The sequence below is a fragment of the Manihot esculenta genome, chromosome 14, assembly GCF_001659605.2.
Source record: "Manihot esculenta cultivar AM560-2 chromosome 14, M.esculenta_v8, whole genome shotgun sequence".
Classification (NCBI taxonomy): Eukaryota; Viridiplantae; Streptophyta; class Magnoliopsida; order Malpighiales; family Euphorbiaceae; genus Manihot; species Manihot esculenta.
In genome coordinates, this window is record NC_035174.2 from 2,475,928 (window position 1) to 2,495,038 (window position 19,111).

A 19,111-nucleotide genomic window follows, 5' to 3' on the forward strand; every position below is an offset into this window, starting at 1 on the left:
TATCTATACATCATTATACAATTTGTCATGTCCACATTCTAGCTATTACATACACAAGACTTCATTACTCTTGCTGACCTCCTGGTCTACCCTGTACCTGCAAGCCTGGGGGGTTAAGGGAGAGGGGTGAGCTACAATAGCCCAGTGAGCAGAATAATAAAACATTTAAAACATATGATAACATGAAATGCATCACATCACAGCTAATCACATCAATGATGAATTTGTCACCAATAGTCCCCTACATGGTCCAACTGTGCCAGGGGCGTAGAATGGGCCTCGCTGGTCTTTCTCTTACATAACATAACATAACATGGTCCAACTGTGCCAGGGGCGTAGAATGGGCCTCACTGGTCTTTCTCTTACATGGTGCCAGGGGCGTAGAATGGGTCTCACTGGTCTTCCGTACCGTATCATCATCATCATAACATATGGGGACTAAAGGATCATTCAACATTCATCCACATCATCAACATATTATGCAATGCAACATATTCGTGAGTCTAATGCACACACCCTATTATATCTCATGGCATTCATGATGCGTGAATCATGCTAAAACTGATTTACTTATGTAAAAGCATAAGGTTTATTCCACTCACCTCTGGCTAAAGTTCTACTGACTCAGGAGCAGCTGAACTCACTGCTGGGGTCCTCAGTTCCTCGGGTCCGAACCTACACAGGTGGACTCAAATGAGGGACCAAACAACTAAAACATAACTCTAAAAACATCCCCCAAAAACCCCTTAGAACATCATGAAACAATCATAGAAAAACATGCAAAAGAGGGCTGGACAGGGCACTTTCGGCAGCAGGTTCGGCGGCCGAAAGTCCCTCCAGAGCCGAAAGTCAGGCAGGTTTGGCGGCACCTTCGGCGGCCGAAACTCCCAGACAGAGGCGAAACTCATGCATGTTCGGCGGCACTTTCGGCGACCAAAACTCCCAGACAGAGACGAAAGTCTCCTTTCGGGGGCAAGCTTCGGCAGCCGAAGGCTGCCTCCACAAGCATGTTCGGCGGCCGAAAGTTCCTTCGGCTGCCGAACCTGGTTTCTCCCATAGTGGCAGAAACTCAGCTCCTCTATGCACATTTGCCTCCAAAACTTTCCAATCATGCATAAACCTATTCTACAACACACATATACAAGCATACAAGCTCCTAGGGGCTTCAAACTACCTAAAACCCCATCTACAACACATCAAACATACATTGGCAAGCCACATTGCTCAAAACACAACAATAACTCAAAAACCTAACTATAAGCTAAACATGCATTCTACCCCATAGATCTTCATAAAACTTACTTAAAACATGCATTGAGCTTAAGATCGGCTCTTACCTCGTGAAGATCGAGAGAGAGACGACCTAAACTCGGAGATGGGAGATTTACAACTTCCTTGGGTCTCCAAGCTCAAAACTTGCTCAAAACTTGAAAATCTTCAAAATAAGATGAAAACTTGTGAAAATCGTGAAAGATTTGAAGGAAGAACTCAAAGATTGGTGAGGGACGGCGGAGAGCTCACCTTGGCCGACAATGGGGAGAAAAGCTCACCCGTTTTTGGCTAAGGGACCCTTTTATAGTGGCTGGCCAGGCCACGTTCGGGGGCCGAACGTGCCTCCGCATGCATGCCATGTTCGGCGGCCGAACTTGAGGTTCGGCAGCCGAACCTGGACTTCCCTCACTCATGCCTTCGGGGGCCTAAGGCACACCCGAAATGCCTGCATGTTCGGCGGCCGAACCTGGGTTTTCCTCCAAGGTTGTTTTCATGCAAAAACTCATTTCCTTTTTACTTAAAACCATAAAACACATTAAAACATTTTATGAAAACATGGTCTTACCCTTCTAAAGGTCTCCGACATCCGAGATTCCACCGGACGGTAGGAATTCCGATACCGGAGTCTAGCCGGATATTACAACTCTACACTCTTAACATTCTTTTTTTTTAATAATATATAATTTTATATATAAAAAAATTATATAAAATTAACTCAATTAATTTTTAATTTATTACTTATGCATAATAAATAAATTTATAATAATAAAAATTAAAAAATATAAATAAAAAATAATTTACAGAAAAAATAAAGAAAAATATAATGTTATATATTCAGATGATTTAAAAAATAAAATATTTTTATTGATTTTATTGCAATATACAACTCATTTCTTTTCTTCTTGTAGCTATATATAAACTCATTTCTTGTAGCGATTCATAACTCTTTTGATATTTTATCACTTATAATTCACCAATCACTTTAAAACACTTAAATAATAAAGTAAGATATTATGTAAAATAGTTGTTATATGAGTATTTATATACTCGAACATATAAAAATTAAAATTAATAGAAACAACTCTAATCATTAGGGTTAATATAATCTATTATTCTAATTTAAATATACGATTAATAAATTTATCATAATTTATAATTAAATTTAAATAAAAATTTAATTAAATTAAAATATTAAATAATAGTAATTTTATTTTTTTATTTTTAATCAATCATAATAAAGTAATTATGAAATTTATCACATAAAATTTAAATCATAATTTTTTTTACAATTAATAACATAATTTTAATTTTATATATTGTTAATTTTTTATAATATAATAGATTTTAAATTCAAATGAAGGATAATCAATTTAATTTAAAGTTTTTAAATATTAATAAATTTATATATCTTATTATTTTCTTAATTAATTTTTAAAACTAATTTAAAAATAAAAAAAATTCTCATTCCAATACATAGTATAGATAAAATAAAAAAATTAAAATAAGAACCACATAAAATCACTAATTTATAGTGAATTAATAATTACAAATTATTTTACTTAAAAATTAGAGATACTAAAGTAAAATAATTTGTAATTATTAATTCACTATAAATTAGTGATTTTATGTGGTTCTTATTTTAATTTTTTTTATTTCATTAATATTTTTAATATTCATTAATTAAATTTAACTTCTTATTTAATTTATACTTTAAAAATATAAATTTATTATTTTAATAATATTCTTAATATTTATTTAATATTTAAATATATTATTTTAATAATTTTTATTTTAAAATTAATTTAATAGTATTTAAATTAATTTAGATTTTCTTAATAAACTCTAAAATTAATTTAAAATAATAAAATTATAATATAATATATATATCTTTTAAGATTTTCTTAATTAACTCAAATTAATTTTAAAATACAATTATAATTTATTTTAAAAATTAAATTTTAAATAATAAAATTATCAACTACTTAAATAATTAAATTAATTAATTTTTAAATAATTTAAAGAGTTAAGGGCATTATAGGAAATTTATTATTATCTCCTCTTCCCATTTTTATATATAGAAATTATAAATTATTACAGATTGTATATATAAAATTATTAATACTTTTTTATTTTTTTAATATTACAATTAAATAATATAAAAATAAGTCTAAAACAAGTTATCTACCACTATTTTAAATATTTTCACAAAATAAATAGTCTTAGATTATAGTTGTGATTTTATTATAATTATTTTTTGTTAAAAAACACTGACATCACTCAACTAAAGAGAGCCTAATGAAATTGTTAACTCTTTAGTTTGGGAAAAGAGCTTTCTTCTCGTAAGGTTCCAATCTTCCTTTTTGTTTTTTGGGTTTAGTTGACGTTTGAGGCTCAGTTGGAGATTTTTTATGCTTTTTGGGCGGAGGTAACCTCGTGGGTTCGACTCTTCTACTAAATGAATATATATATTATTTTTTCTTTTGGATAACAACAATTTGATTATGGAAATTTTCATAAGTTGTCTTTACAATTATTTTCTATTTTTAGTCGTTGTTTGTTTGTATTATCTCTTATTTTTCATTAATTTTGAGTTTTGAATTGCGAATTATTTTATTGATTGCTCATCAATATTATGAATGAGTACACTTTTAATTTTTTTTTATTTATTTATTTTTTAAAATTATTCTCCAATAATCCAAATAAAGAGGTGGTGGTGTGATTGAGGATGAGATCCTCCCTCTTAGGACGGGGCTCTTTCTGTGTTCATGATCTTCAGACGCTCACCTTCTTTCTCTTTTAGGTTTGAAAGTTGGAGCTTGTGGGTTGAGTTTGTTTTCTCTTCATATGCCTCAATAAGATTTGTATGGCCTTCACGACGACTTTAAGAATTTTTATTCAATTGGATTGATTTTACCGGTATGCTAACTGAATTCTCTTTCAACAATAATGAGTGGTTTTCCTCCAGAGTTAGGCACCGATAGTTATTATTCCTTCAGCCAAGTTGGAATTGGATCTTGATGAATCTAAGGTGCTAGGATTTTATCTTCTTCAACTTTTCTTATAAACCTTAGTATCTTTTGTATTAATTTTCTTAGTATGGATTTGTATATTTATTTTGATTATATTTTCTTTTATAAGTCTAGAGTTTTAATATTTTTTCTATGAGCTGTACTATTTTTTTTCTCCACTAATCAAATTCTTTTATTTTTAAGAAAAATAAATAATAAATTTCATTGAAAAGCTATTGACACATCAATTTAGTAATCTCAGTCTTGTCCTCCTCATAGGGCCTTAATACATCATATATTTGAAAAAAAAAAAACAAAGGGTTTTTTTCGATAAGTTAGAAAATTTAAAAATTAAGGGTTGAAGACGGAAGCTCACACAACAATACTAATCGATAATTGTCCCTTGATGGTCCTGAGGCACCATAGCAACGTCAATCGAAGCATCAAAGTTCAATTTGACATTGGAAGGAGGCGCCACCCACCAGGGAACAGATCGAATATGCTGCATGGGAGAATTAGGTCAGCCTAATCGCAGAATCAAAATCTTCTTGGGCAAGAGGGCAGATAAAACAGCTTTCATGGTGAGACCTCGCATGATTATTGAACACTTTTACACGAGTTTTATATAAATCCATAATAATACGTTTCCAATTGCGAAGGAAAAGAAGGGTTAAATGCTTTTGGAATAAATAAATATATAAATAAAGAGACGCGTTTTAATGCCACGGCCACACCTAAATTGTGTAATGTCTATTTCACCAGCGAGCGTTACTCACATTTGATCCTCTACATATCATATTTGACACGTTTCTAAAGCGGAAAGACCTTGTTAGCCCTGCACATGTTTACCATAAATTAATATTTAGTTTTTAAATTTTATCATTATTATTTATATTTCTATATTCAGCTATACATTAATCTCTTTTTTGAATGATTAAATTAATTAAAATATGCTATCTACGCTGATCACCTCGTCGACAGTGTCTTAAAATTAGTTTTTTTTTTTTATATATATTATTCTTGATTTTTATTAAAAAAATATAATGAGAATGGAATCCCTAAGTCCAGAGCTCCCAGACGCTGCAAACAAAAAGGTCTTCATTTTATAAACTGCAACCAAACTCTCTCAGTCCAAAAATGGAACAATTGGTCTTGTGCAGACAAGGCTTTGTTTCTTCGTATACATGTTTATTCTTTGAAGCCTCCGCCACCGCCCCTCGGAGAGTTCAGGAGCGAGTGAAAGTACTGGCTGGACATGGTCTTCGTGCCCAAACTCAAACTCACGATTTCTTCTCAAGGCCATTCAGAACAAAGGGTTACATACCCTTGGTGATCGCCGATCAAGGTGAGTACGTGGACAGCAAGGTGAACGGTGGTTTCCTCTTGCGAACGCCTCACAAGCTCCACCGGGGCCGCACCGCCGGTCTTGTCTGTAATATCACCAAGAGCGACAGCGGCGTTGAGGTCACAAAGCAGGTGCGCATGAATCACGGAAATGCTGTATTATTTTCTGATTTGGTGGGCGTTTGGATTTGTAAGGACGTCTAAAGGGTAATCAAGACATTTCATTAGAAAATTGAGAAAATATTTAAAAAAATTAGTAAGGGTAGATGAAATGTAATCGATTATTGGTCCACCTACCTAGGGCTAATTAAGTAACTTCATAAATCAAGAAGAGGACAATAATTCTAATAAATATCCTTCCGCATCAAGCTTGGATGGAATCTCAGGGCAAACAACGCCTTTGAGGCTCTCAGCCGATCACTATCTTTCGTATATTCTCCCCTTTCATTCTCTCTTACTGAGCAAAAACCAATAAAAACTGAAAATGGCGTTGCAGTTGTGGGAGACCCTCAAGGAAGCAATCACCGCTTACACTGGTCTCTCTCCAGCCACCTTCTTCACCGTCCTGGCTTTGGGTTTGGCCGTCTACTATGTGATATCGGAGTTTTTTGGATCCTCTAATGATCATCCCAGGCCTAGAAGCGTTGAGGAGCAGATACAGCCTCTGCCTCCTCCTGTTCAGCTTGGTGAGATTACTGAGGAGGAGCTCAAGCAATATGATGGAACTGATCCTAAGAAGCCTTTGCTCATGGCTATTAAGGGTCAGATCTATGACATCTCCCAGAGCAGGTACAAAATCAACTTTTTCTTGGGGAGGTGGATGGTGCTTTTGGGTTTTCGGTTTGTGAATTTTGTGGATTTCCTTTTTTCAGGTTCCAATCTTTTGGATGTTTTAACCGCCGTCTAATAGAAAGTTATGGAAAATTAATTACTTGGTCGGCAAAATTTTGGTTTCTTGTTAGATGAAAGATTGATTTCCAATCTTTTAGAGTTGAACATTTCTGTTTTCTCTACATTTTCTCAGTCAATCCGTTTTTGCCACTACTACACTTTATACTTCAGTTTCTAGTTGCTGAAACTACCTTTTGCTTGCTTTTTGGTCTCTGATAAAAAGTGCTACTTTTGGAAGTTCAACAATTGAAAATTTTGCAAGTTTCTTAGTTCTTTTTATGGTTTACAAGTGGAGAATTTTAAATATTTTTTTAAAAAATTGTAGCGCTTGTAATTTTCAGCAATAATTTTTCTGGGATTTCTGTTGATTCTAGCATATGAGTGTTCCAAATCTTCAACTTTGTTTCTCGTAATGAATTGATTTATTTTGAGTACTTTTATTTGAATTATTTGACTGATTACCTGCCTTCCTCATCTTTCTGCCCACTGCGCTCGTGATGTGTAAATGGTGTTAAAATATGGAGATTCTGTGAAGCAAGATTAATGAGACACTTTAAAATTTGAGCATTTAGCAACTCATGCTAAATATCTTATTCAAACTTTTAAGTACATAGAGAAATGTGTATATTTTTTGGGGGATTTCTATATACAGAGGTTCTAGTTTGTAATTAGAGTATCTTTACCATCTCCATATTACATGCTAGTATATCTTTTAGAATGGGAAAATTTCATGTGTTTACCAGTGTGCATGGTATAGATATGACTTCCTATGATTTGCATACTTAATCTGTTGGAGCAAATCAAACGGTATTCAATTTTGCACTCACTACGAGTCCTATAACTTAGTCTAGGAGTTGATTCACCTTCCGCTGGAAGGTTACTAGTTTGTTGTAGCAAATGTTTTATGATTCTGTGACTGCAATCAGATGTTTATTTTGTTTTATGCGAGTAGCAAAATGTAGCTGGGTTTTATGGGTCATGATTATTGTGAATCATATTTCCAGCCCTCTTCTCTTCCTTTCTCCTCCTTGATTGATTTGGCTTCATTTCGGTAAACCAGTGCTGAATACAAGCAAAATATAATTCGTTGCTGTTTTGTAATTATATTGTGTAGTCATGAACAACTAGATTCTGTCTATTCATAAGCATTTGAATTGCATGGCATGGATCATAACTTATGTGATGAATCGATGATAAAATATCTAATTGAGAATGTAACATTGTGCATCATGCTGTGTATATCACGTTGAGACAGAAAACTTTTGTGCGTGCTCTTTCATTTGATTAATTTCCGTAACAATTTTAGCTGAGAGTTTGCTTCTTCTGTCAGTATCAATTATCTGAAGGGCTTTGTGTACTTTTCCGACCAATTCATCATTTCTTTTGTTATACAATTTGCAGAAATTTACATCGTGTCTTCTGTTTCCATTATTGCAGGATGTTTTATGGACCTGGTGGACCTTATGCATTATTTGCTGGAAAGGATGCCAGCAGAGCTCTTGCAAAGATGTCCTTTGAAGACAAAGATTTGACCGGTGATATCTCTGGTCTTGGTCCTTTCGAGTTGGAGTCCTTGCAGGATTGGGAGTACAAGTTCATGAGCAAGTATGTCAAGGTCGGAACTATTAAGAAGCCTGTTCCTGTAACTGATGAAGCTACTTCTGCTGGTGAACCTGCAGAAACTAAAGAAGCTGACATTGCCAAGCCTGCCGAAGATGGTGCATCAGCTGATGGAGCTGTGGAAGCTCCTGGTGCTGAAGCCAAGGAGTAATACTAAGGTATAGGTGCATAGATATACTTGCGGATATTCCGAGGACGATTGGTGTTTGTTCAAATCATTATCTTCCATTTTAGTTTTACTTTCCTCAATGTAGTGGCATGGTTCTGTGACGGACTTGCTTTAATATTTAATAAATCTTTATGATAAACCAGTGAAAATCATTATCTTAAAAAATAAATGAAGTTATATTCTGAGCAAAGCCGACATACTATTTGAGTGTGGATACGTTGTCCGTAGAAAGTGGAAGCATATTTTCCTTGTAAAAGGGAGCCTCTGGCTTTGTCTATCCAACTAAAATTCAGAATCAATGTGATTATCAAAGTGATTTTCCATTTATCTCAATGTTCGGAATGTGTATTATTATGCCCATTGCTTGTTGAAGTGAGATGATCAAGTCATAATTCTCGTAAAGTTAATATAATAATGTAAACATAGCAAGGGTTAATATTATAGAATCAAACTTCTTTACAATCCACCGGATATTGGTAAGATATGTTCGAAAATTCTTGATAATTAAGGTTTTTTTCCACATAAAAGTATTTAAAAAATTGAATTTAAAAAAAATAAACATGATTAAAAAAAATCAAACTAAAAAAACATTATTATTATTATTGTTATTATTTACATGGGTTGAACTTTATGTAGTTTATTTTTTTATATTTATATAAAATGTAAGAGTTTATTTTTATGTAGTTTATTTTTTTATATTTATATAAAATGTAAGAGTTTATTTAATTTTTTTTTATTGTATGGTTTTCTTGCAAAGTGCATCATCTATTTTATTGTAAAATTGAAAACATCGATCGAATTAAATTAATTTAAAATTTTAGTTTTAATTTTTATTTTTATCAATTTGATTTAATTTTTATTTTTAAAAATTTTAATTATTTCATTTTAATTTTAATAAAAAATAAATAAAATTAAACTAAACCGATTAATAATAATAATATATTATTTTTAATAATAAATAGATTAAATTCTAATTAAAATTGAAAGACTTTAATTAAATTTTAAAATATTAAAAATAAAATATAAAAATATAAAAAATAAATTAAAATATTTAATTGATGAAATTATCCGAATTAAACTGATTTAATTTAAATTAATTTATATTTAAAATTAATTTAAATTTTTATAAATACTACAGTTTTAATTTTCAATTCATTTAAATCCGAGCAAATCCTCCCTACCATGGCCAGACCGACCAAGCTCAAGCAATGGTTGCCTTTTCAATTTTGTCCATATCCGGTGATGCATAGTGAAGTTAATATCAGAGGGCATTTCAGTCTTTATAATTAAATAACGCATATATGAGTTATGGCTTCTTTATCTACGATCAAAATATTATCGAATATATATATTAAAAATGCTAATGCATACAGAGAAATTGGCTGCGCAATAAGAAAAGTTATAAGGGAAAAAAAGGTTCCAAAAGCAACTTAACATGAATAAAGTTGGAGGAAGCCCAGTCGCCAGGGCAGAGCAAGCATTGAGAAACGATTCTCCATTTTGGGTTTGGAAGCAATAATAATAATAATAATAATGAGTTATTGAAACCCAAGCCTAATAAATGAAGGTTTGGCAGGACAGCTTCCTGACCACAAGTGACAACTCCACAATGCTAAAGACGGTTGCTTAAGGGCACAGATTTATTTTTTTCATAGGCTGGCTGTTGAATCGGGGCATTGATGATTGATCTATCTTATCAAAAAATGTACGTATATAAAAATGCCAAACCCTTCTATTTAATGCCTCTGCATCTTCTTCTGCATTTCAGCATTTGTCCTCTCATCTTTTTCATCCTACTAAATATTGAAACACACACACATACCACAAAAAATAAAAGCATTTTCAAGCGAGAAATCTTAATTGCCAAACATCAATTAACAATGAAAAGTCAATTGTATTGAAAAGGTTGTCAACAACGTGCATGCATACATCAGCCTTTTATTGTTTAGCAGTTATAGTCAAATTATTTTATTTGTTGAAAGGCTCAGAGCTAGTTAAGGTTAGGAAATGTGCATTCAATTCATTCAAATATATACACTCCCATTGGTCCTCTACCCCTTATAAATAGACCCCAGAACTACTCTTAACAGATCAAAAGGTCCTTTCTTCTCTGCTTCTAACTTCAAACTCCTCTTTGAAGTCTCTTTCTGAAATCATCATGAGAAATTATAGCCTCCCTTTACTTGTAGTTTTCACAATCATTTTGTGTACTCTCCATCTCTGTAGTTGCAGGCATATCAGCTGGGCTACCCATCAACAAACAGATCAAACAATGAGCACAAAGTTTTCTTTTCCATTTCCTCATCATCTCTCTGCTATTTCTCGCTTTCTGCAATCCGGAGATGACAAGGCCAGTACAGTGTATGGTGTATCGCATAAACTTGTTCCAGGCGGACCAAATCCACTTCACAATTGATGGAATTTTCCATTTAACCATCTCGTTTCGGCGGGAAGAATCCACAGGTTTCTTTTATAGCTACGTATAGAAAAGAAAGAAAGAAAGAAAAAATTCCACAGTTGTCTTTTGTAGTTGGTTCTTGAAAAGAATGATAAGGGAAGGAAAACGAGAGAAAGATGCTCAAAAAATGGCCTCCTTCCATAGGACTTGTTCAATGTACTTCTCAGTTCTTTCCTTCATTCTTTCCACGAACCAACTTGTTCGGATTTGTAGAATTCTATTTGCGTTACCATTGTAAAGAGCATCAATTTATTTACTATTTAAACTAAAATCTTGAGGAAAGTGCAAGTTGATTTTTGTGTCCCATGATTATGTTGCATTTGTATTTGAGGACTGCATCAAAACATACGATTCCATCACCAGCAAAATTTGCATTTAGAGCTGTCGTCAGCGATTAATGATTAATCAATGAAGAGAACAGAGTAAGAAACAATGGACACTGGAAACCGTTAACATCCATAAGCTTGGTTGACCTGAGAGTTGTAAGATTCCAACATTTTCCTATCCTTTTTCAGCCAATAAAATTAATGAATGCTGCATGTATTCAACCATTCTTATCTGTCAACTATAATATATAATTATAATTAATTAACAATTATTTTCAGACACCTAGCTAGCACCAACGATCAAATGTGTCGGAAGAACAAGTATAGCTCATAAGGCTATCAAATAATGAATGCTCATTGGCCATTGGAGTGTCTATAGGGACGACCATAAAACCTTGGAGACTTGTGATAAACTCTGCTTCATAGCAATTAGAGGAATTGATATGCAGTTTACTTGTCTGAAACCCATATGGTTGAGATGGATAACTGATCACAGACCAATAACGTTACTTGTAATGGATGAGTGCTTCTCCCTTAACTATCAATTATTCAAGCTTTTCCCATAAACATCCAATGCAGTTCTTTCCAAATTTTGAATAGAATAATGGAGTTGGGGTTGTATGTTATCTTTTCTTCATCAAGATAACGAGAGCAATAGGTCAGGATTGAGGAATGACAAAAGACTAGGTTAGAGTAGTAGAAGATTGCAACAGGTCAACTCACTACCAAGGCAAATTAAATATGAAGTTTTTTTTTTGAAAAAATTTATTTTTATCAATCGTTATGTCATATTTGTGTTAATTAAATCAAATTTTGTCTCCCCGATTTCTAGGTTTAAATCATGTATCAGCAATAACAGATCCCCAAAGGCCTCCGAAGGGTCAACACCTTCTCTCTCTCTTTCGCTTCCATAACCTACTGATTAAACAATTTATTTGCACAGGTAGTCAGCCTATATATTTTAGTACAAATGCAATGTATTAATGCCTAGTCAGCACTGTGTGAACATTGCAGACTTTCTCTGATAAAACAAATACAATGATATGAATTCATCAGATAGGATCACAAGTAGAAGTGCAGACTTTATACGAGTATACACCGACTGTACCTGCAAATACTATACTAATAAATCCTGGGATCTCTTATGTTCGTTCTGAAAAAAACAATGTTTCAAGGGACTTCATATTCAGATGTCATATCTAATGCTATACAATGCCCTTGAATTATGAGATAGCAACAATTCAGAACTGAGCCAAGTCCATCCATAGTGCTATTGCTATCCAACAAAAAAATTCAATATTTATAGAGATTCAAGGCCTCCACGCACTGATATTAATTTCTTAGAAGATGAAGGAGAAGTCAGCTTCAGGATGCCACTAAGATGACAAGGTGTACATATATATTTCATCCTCATTCCAACTTCAAAAAGTCAACCTTTGTCATTTGTTAGACACAGAGGAATGTGACTGCAACCAATTAAATATAACAAAATTTTTATATTTCAGAAGTCAGAATTCTCCAATAGGTGGAGCCGGCCTTGATCCCCCTTATAAATAAGCTTGTCAATCTACCCAACTCATTACAAACAGCCAAACAGCCTTGGGCTCTTTAGTTGTCTTAAGCCACCTTTTGTATCATGAGAATTAAAAAGTCTCAACTCTTCCTTATTCTCCTGATAATGATCGCACTTGTGCATGGTAGCAGTGGCCGCTACTACACCTACCAAGTTCCTATCAAGGAAGAAACACAACAGGAATCCAAAACCAAGTATTCTGACATGTTTCTACGAGGTACTGCTGCCATACAGAAGGCTATAAAGTCCAGCAACGGCAAGATCAACTCTATGCATACCGTCTCTCGCCGACTTGTCCCCGGCGGACCAAACCCACTCCACAACTGATTGTTTTAACTTTTAAACCAAATTCTAATATGTTTTCACTGGTGGCATATACGCTGTTTCTCTTTGATTTTTGTAGAATATATATATAGTGAGCACACTATAGCCGTGTGATGTTTCTGGAGATAATATATATTTTTTGTTTAAACGTATATGATATTTGTAAACTTTAGTGAATACATGGATGAATTGAGTTCTGTTGAATCAGCAGTGAATTGTTTCTGAAAATAGGAGGCTAAATATGATATTGTTACTCTAGCAAGACTGTCTAGATTTTCAACAACTTCTAAGGTCTGTTTGCTCAGTGCTCATGACTAGGAAGGTGATGAAGCTAAAGCATGGATGTGGTCCGCCGGTAATGGGCTTTTTATCGAACACATAAACCTAGTTTAGGGCTGAAAGCAAAAAGTCCATAATGGAACTAAATCAGATCTCAGGTGCCACGTGGCCATTGCAAAAAAGCCGAAGATTCCGATTCCCATTCCACCGCAATAATTTATTATTATTTAAAAAAAAAATTAAAAGGAGGAAATTCCTCCAAACTGGAAGAAAGGGTAGGGTCGGTTAGTTGGTTGGTTTCTTAATTTTAACCACTTGTTGGTTAGTCTTCTCCTTCACTCTCCTTGACACGCTATTTGGATAATGGAATTTTAACTGAAATCTGAGGTCTATTTCGTAATTCACCTACTTATTTAAACGCAGCACGAGAAGTTTGGCAACACGTGCTTTCTGCTCCCACGCTCTTTTGTTTTTGTCCAAATCCGCCTACCCTTTCTTTCAGCTTCACGGTTACACATACGGAGGAAGAGATTCAGAGAGATAGAGAGACAGAGAGACTTTCGGGGTGATGAAAACAGGAGTTTCCGACGACAACTGGAAGTCCGATGACCCACTACCGGCGGGCTGGACAGTTCAAGTCAAAGTCAGAAGCAACGGTAAAAAAGACAAGGTACTTGGTAAAATATTATTTGCTTCCGGTTTGTTAAAGTTACCGTTTTCACTTTTAGGTTATTCTATTGTTCGGCTGCTGCTTGTGATTCTGCAATCTCTCGAATATTTGAGTTCCTTTTTTTTTTTTCCTGCTAAGTGTTTTATGGAAGTCATTTTCTGATTAAACTAAAACTAATTTAATGGTTAGAGAATGCTATGATCATCAGTACTGAGATTTGTAGGTTTGTGTGAAACTATGAATTACACTTTAAAGTTTGAACGTTTCAAAATCTGTCTTGAAGAGGTCATGAATCCGTTATTGTCTAGTTTATTACGTAAATCTAAAGAGCGACTCAAATTCTAAGCTTTTCTTTCTTTCTTTCTTTTTCTTTTTCTTTTTTTTTTTTTACTCTAATACCTTGGATTGATTGATATGGTAAATCCATTTTTTCACTATCATGTTCTTCAGTACTTAGCACAAATAATTATTAGACTATGACTATGATTTTTATTTTTGTTTTTGCTGTTTTATTTACTCCTCGGTAACTCAAAGATGAAACCCAACTTGAAAGATGCCTATTTAGTTATATCATGCTGTTTAAGATTATAGGAAAAGATTATTTGAGGTTATATTAAGCAGTTTTGTTCGCATGACTTCCTAGATCCAGTTGTGACAGCCTTATTATGGTTATGCTTATGCTTAATCCTTGAACATTCTTTATCTGTTATTACTGTAATAAAAAGGGCCTTTGTCTAGTGCAGTAGGAAATGTCTTGGGCTTGCAACCTCTAGGTAGCAGGTTCAAGACTTCACAACAACCACCATCTCCAGAATTCTCTTCACATGACCCTGTTTTGATGGAACATAACTAGGTAATGGACTTTTATACGTGTACAAATGCAGCTTTGTATGCTAAATTTCTTGTATCTTTCGTTAATGTGGCATAATTGGTCTTTCAGGATATGGTTCTACTAAAATTTGAATAAAAGTATAAAGTTATGGTAAAAGAATCCAAGTCCAAAAATATGTTAAAGGGAATAATGAACTCCAATTTATCTTTCACTTAAAAGGCAATCGAATTTTTATAATGATCTGGGTTTATTGCAGTGCTACTTTCCTCCCTCAGGTGAAGGTAAATTCTACTCCAAACTAGAGGTGGTTCGCTATCTTAACAACAGCCGTCCTAAATCTGAAGAGAAGGACAAGAGCACTGATCAGGACTCAGAAAATGTCTGATGAAAAACTCTGCTCTTTTTGGCTTTTGTTTACTTTTATTTCCATTATTTGTTTTGCTCAATATATAGAAGAAGGTTTTGATTAGCTAAGCAATCCAGGTTGTAGTTGAGAAGGCTGAGCCAAAAGGGTTACCTCCAGGATGGACCAAAGAAATCAAAGTGACAAAGAAAGCTCGTAAAATCAGAAGGGACTCGGTACTCAACCTCTGCTACTTCTTTTGGCATTTAAATTGTTTTGTACACTTTCTTGAATATTCTTAGTTTTGACTTTAAAAATCATTGTCTTAGTTTTTATCACATTTTTCTTCTTCATGAGCTTCTTGAATATTTCTCAGTTTTCAGCTTCAATGTTAATTTCTGTCAGATATTGTTTCATTCTATATTTGGTTACTTGCATTAATAATGATTTCCAAATTATTTGAACTCTAAATTTAATATATTGTTCATGCAGCTTATTTGTTGAAGATTCTTACATTCTTTGTCAATCTTACTTTCTGCAGTATTACACTGATCCTGTAAGTGGATATGTATTCCGCTCAATGAAGGATGCACTTCGCTATCTTGAAACTGGGGAGTTAGGAAAACAAGCATTCAAGCCAAAAGACAAAGGCAACTATGACGTTGAGTTGGAAGATGACAAAGCCTGTGTATGTGCATCTACAATTCTGCAAGTTTATATCTTTATTTTATCCATTAATAAGAAATGATGCTTCTTCCCAGCTCATTTTATTACTTTATCAAGTAAGGGATTGAAATTTGTTATAGGTTGCTTAAGGTCTCTTTTTCTTCAGTTCAATCATAGGCATTTCTATCCATAAGATGATTGAGCTGAACCGTGTTAACACAAATAGAGTGAAGAATATCAAGGAAACCTTAGCTGAAAATCATTGATAATATTAATAGTGGGACAAGGTGTAAATTGTCTTACTAGCCTTGACGCTTGATGAGTACCTTTCCTCACGCATGTTCAGTGGGCTTTTGAACTGTAAATTTGGGCAATTCTTTCTGTAGTTTTGTCTTCTGTACTTAACTATTCCTTTTGAATGTGCGTGATCTGCAAACAGCTTTCTTTCTTCAAAACTTAAAAGTGTGTGCTTTTGCACGTGAGTGTGGATAACTCTTAGAATATATTTGGTCTACATAATTTTTAATGTCTAAATGGTTGCTTACTGTTGGGTAGCCATCTGCAATTGCAACTTATGCATTTTTATTTAGGCAAGTTGCTGTTATCAGTTGCACCTGTTATTGAAATTGTATTAGCATCTCACACATTTAAATGTTTAATTACTGGGTGTGTCTTCTTCATTCTGAACCACAGTAAAATCAACCGAAGTTCAGAAACAGTACACCGAGAGCAGAAAACTTAAACAAACCATTTGTTGTTTATATTATGTCGAGGAAATCTGTGTTTTTGCAGCAATGATAAATGCTCTGCTTTGTTTCCGTTGGTCCATAAATGCCTGTTCAAATGATTCTTTGGCCCAGATTTAATAATTATCAATGTTTTCACTTTTCCACAATTTTCCTCTATCCCCAGTCACCAGCTGCAGCAAAGAAACAAATGTTGGCAATCAGTGGAACAACAAGCCCAATTGCAAGTGAGAATAGCTCAAAGCCGTTTGAAGTTGAGAAGGATGAACAAGTACTTAGTTTGGCTACTACAGGAGAATTCATGCCCGTCTCTGAGCATGGTAATGGTCTTTTCATAATGTATACTTATAAATTTCTTTTTCACTGAGCAATGTGTCTTTCTGCATATGCACATACATGATTTTCTTTTTTCTCCTTGCTCATTTTATGGGAGCTAAGTGAAGGGGACAAGAAGTGGAAAATTTTATGTTATTACTGGAATTGTATTAGACTTGACAAATTGCTATAGGACGTGATTGGTTAGGGATATTTGACTATTTCTTTTGGGACTGTTGGGGTTTATTGATGCATCCCATTTGGTTTAAGGGGATATCTGTAACTAATTTGAATTTGTTTAATGATGCAGGTGGAGTAGGTGCTCAGTCTAACAGCTCAGAAGTGCCAGAGGGCAAAGGTTCAAACCAAACGGTAGGGAGGAGTGATCCTGCTGGAAGTGTAATAGCTACTGCAGTTGGTGTCGTCCCAAATGAACCCCCAGTTGAAGGTAGGGTGATGAAGGAGGAAATTAAAAATGCACCTCAAAAGTACAAGAAAAAGAATCTCGACCTGCCCCGCAGGGCTTCAAAGCGACTTGCTGGCCTTCCGCTTGATCCTACACCTGAATTGAAAACAACAAACCGAGCCCGTCAAGCTTCAGTTAAACAGTCCGATGATACTGTTGCTTGTAGAGGTGGAGGTTTTTCCCATACGGAGCTTGCTACTGAGCTCTCCAAAAGCACAGAATGTTCATTTCAGTCAAATAAGAGCAAGCATCCTATTGGACATGCGGCTGCTCCAAGGGAACATGTGGGGAAGGTAGAAACTGAGAAAAGGGTGATGGGAAGCCTGGACATGCTGTTGTTTCACCTGTAGGGAATCTAGTAAAAACAGAAAATGGGGATAATAAGAAGCATGAACAAGCTATTGTTTCACCTGCTAGGAATCTGGCTATTACAGAGGAACATGCTGGAATGATTCTAAATGACAATAGTGCAGATGAGAAGTCAGTACCGCCTATTGACTTGCCACTCGGGGAGTTATGGCAAGATCCATGCATTGCATTTGCAATAAAAACTCTCACTGGAATATCATTCGACAATTCTGGAATTGTACAAGTCTCATCAGGGTCAAACAATAGTGAATTTGGGAGCTCAGCTGCTCTGGAAGACCATACTATAAAAGAAGATGGTCGTAGGAAGCAGGGATGCACTGTTCATCAACCTCTGGGTAATATAGTTGCTTCAGAAGAACATCCTGGAGAGCTTGACATTGGTGATAAAGGAGATGAGAAGCCAGGATCCCCTCTCAGCTTGCCTTTTGCAGATGCGTGGGCAGACCCCTGCATTGAATTTGCTATAAAAACTCTCACAGGTGCAATTCCGTTAGACTATGATATGGTCATTCAGGATTGTCTTCCACAGAAAGCAAGTTCATCGCAGTCACAAGAAAGTAGTGGTTTGACCTTGCAGAATGTAGGTGAGCCCGGTCAAACGGAATTTTTTTGCCCGCAGTTTGGCATTTCAGAGAAGCCTTCCTACAATCAAGGGGGTTTGATGGAGCCTTCATTACCACACGCAAAAGACATGGAGTTAGGATACATGGGTGGAGCCATTCACCATCAACTTAGTGAAGAGAGAAGCAAAGAATATAAGAGGTAGGAAATCCGGTTATAATCGTACATTCAATGTACAGTTTAGGGGACTTCATTCTGGACATTATTATTTTTCGGGATGAAATCATCTGTAATTCTCTAGTTAACTTGAAAGTTCACCTATTGATGTTTCTGTAATCAGATAATTTATTCTCATTCATTTGAGGGAAAGATATTTGAACATCAGGTCTTTTGTGATTTTGAGTTGCTCCTCTCTTAGTTTGCTTAGTTATCCAGTTGCTTTTTCCCAGCACCATAAGACAGAAAATTTGAGGATCCACGTAGCTTGTGCAGTGTGCTTGTGCCTCAGCGGCTGAGCTTCGTGCGGACCTCTCACCACCAGCTTATAACACCACACGATGCAAACTAGTATTCCTGTTCTGGTGCCTGAACTTGTAGAAAGCAAAAGAGCCTTTTTTTTTTTTTTTTTTTTTTTTTTGTTTAATTTTTTTATTGTAGGTACTACTTGATCGGATTTCAAAATATATCTTGCGTAGCGGCAAAAGTGCCTTTGTAATAGAGAAATTATTACACGTGAATAGTTCCCAAATTAAGCATATGGGAATCAATTTCCCAAATTAATTCCTTCTGGTCTTTATGTAATTTCATTTCTATAAACAATTAGGTGGAGAAAATGCATGCGCCTATGAGATCATCAATGCACCTGCACTTTTCCAAATT

The 19,111-nt window shown here is 34.6% G+C and overlaps 2 protein-coding genes and 1 long non-coding RNA gene across 3 annotated transcripts; all 3 read left to right on the forward strand.

Annotated features, from left to right (window-relative positions):
- The first annotated feature begins 6,016 nt into the window (after nucleotides 1-6,016).
- Nucleotides 6,017-8,631, forward strand: LOC110600105 (membrane steroid-binding protein 2). The gene is made up of 2 exons (XM_021736838.2): nucleotides 6,017-6,413; nucleotides 7,953-8,631. The coding sequence occupies exons 1-2, from the start codon at nucleotides 6,109-6,111 to the stop codon at nucleotides 8,284-8,286; spliced, it is 639 nt and encodes a 212-aa protein (XP_021592530.1). The 5' UTR covers nucleotides 6,017-6,108; the 3' UTR covers nucleotides 8,287-8,631.
- An 886-nt stretch (nucleotides 8,632-9,517) lies between these two features.
- LOC122721822 lies at nucleotides 9,518-11,040 on the forward strand. Its single transcript, XR_006348599.1, has 2 exons — nucleotides 9,518-10,009; nucleotides 10,531-11,040. It is a non-coding gene; the product is annotated as an uncharacterized LOC122721822 (long non-coding RNA).
- Nucleotides 11,041-13,701: 2,661 nt separating this feature from the next.
- On the forward strand, nucleotides 13,702-18,634 carry LOC110600039 (methyl-CpG-binding domain-containing protein 13). The gene is made up of 7 exons (XM_043950379.1): nucleotides 13,702-13,934; nucleotides 15,023-15,145; nucleotides 15,250-15,345; nucleotides 15,651-15,797; nucleotides 16,688-16,841; nucleotides 17,147-17,648; nucleotides 17,681-18,634. Exons 1-7 carry the CDS (start codon nucleotides 13,833-13,835, stop codon nucleotides 18,435-18,437), a joined length of 1,881 nt encoding a protein of 626 aa, XP_043806314.1. The 5' UTR covers nucleotides 13,702-13,832; the 3' UTR covers nucleotides 18,438-18,634.
- Nucleotides 18,635-19,111: the final 477 nt, after the last annotated feature.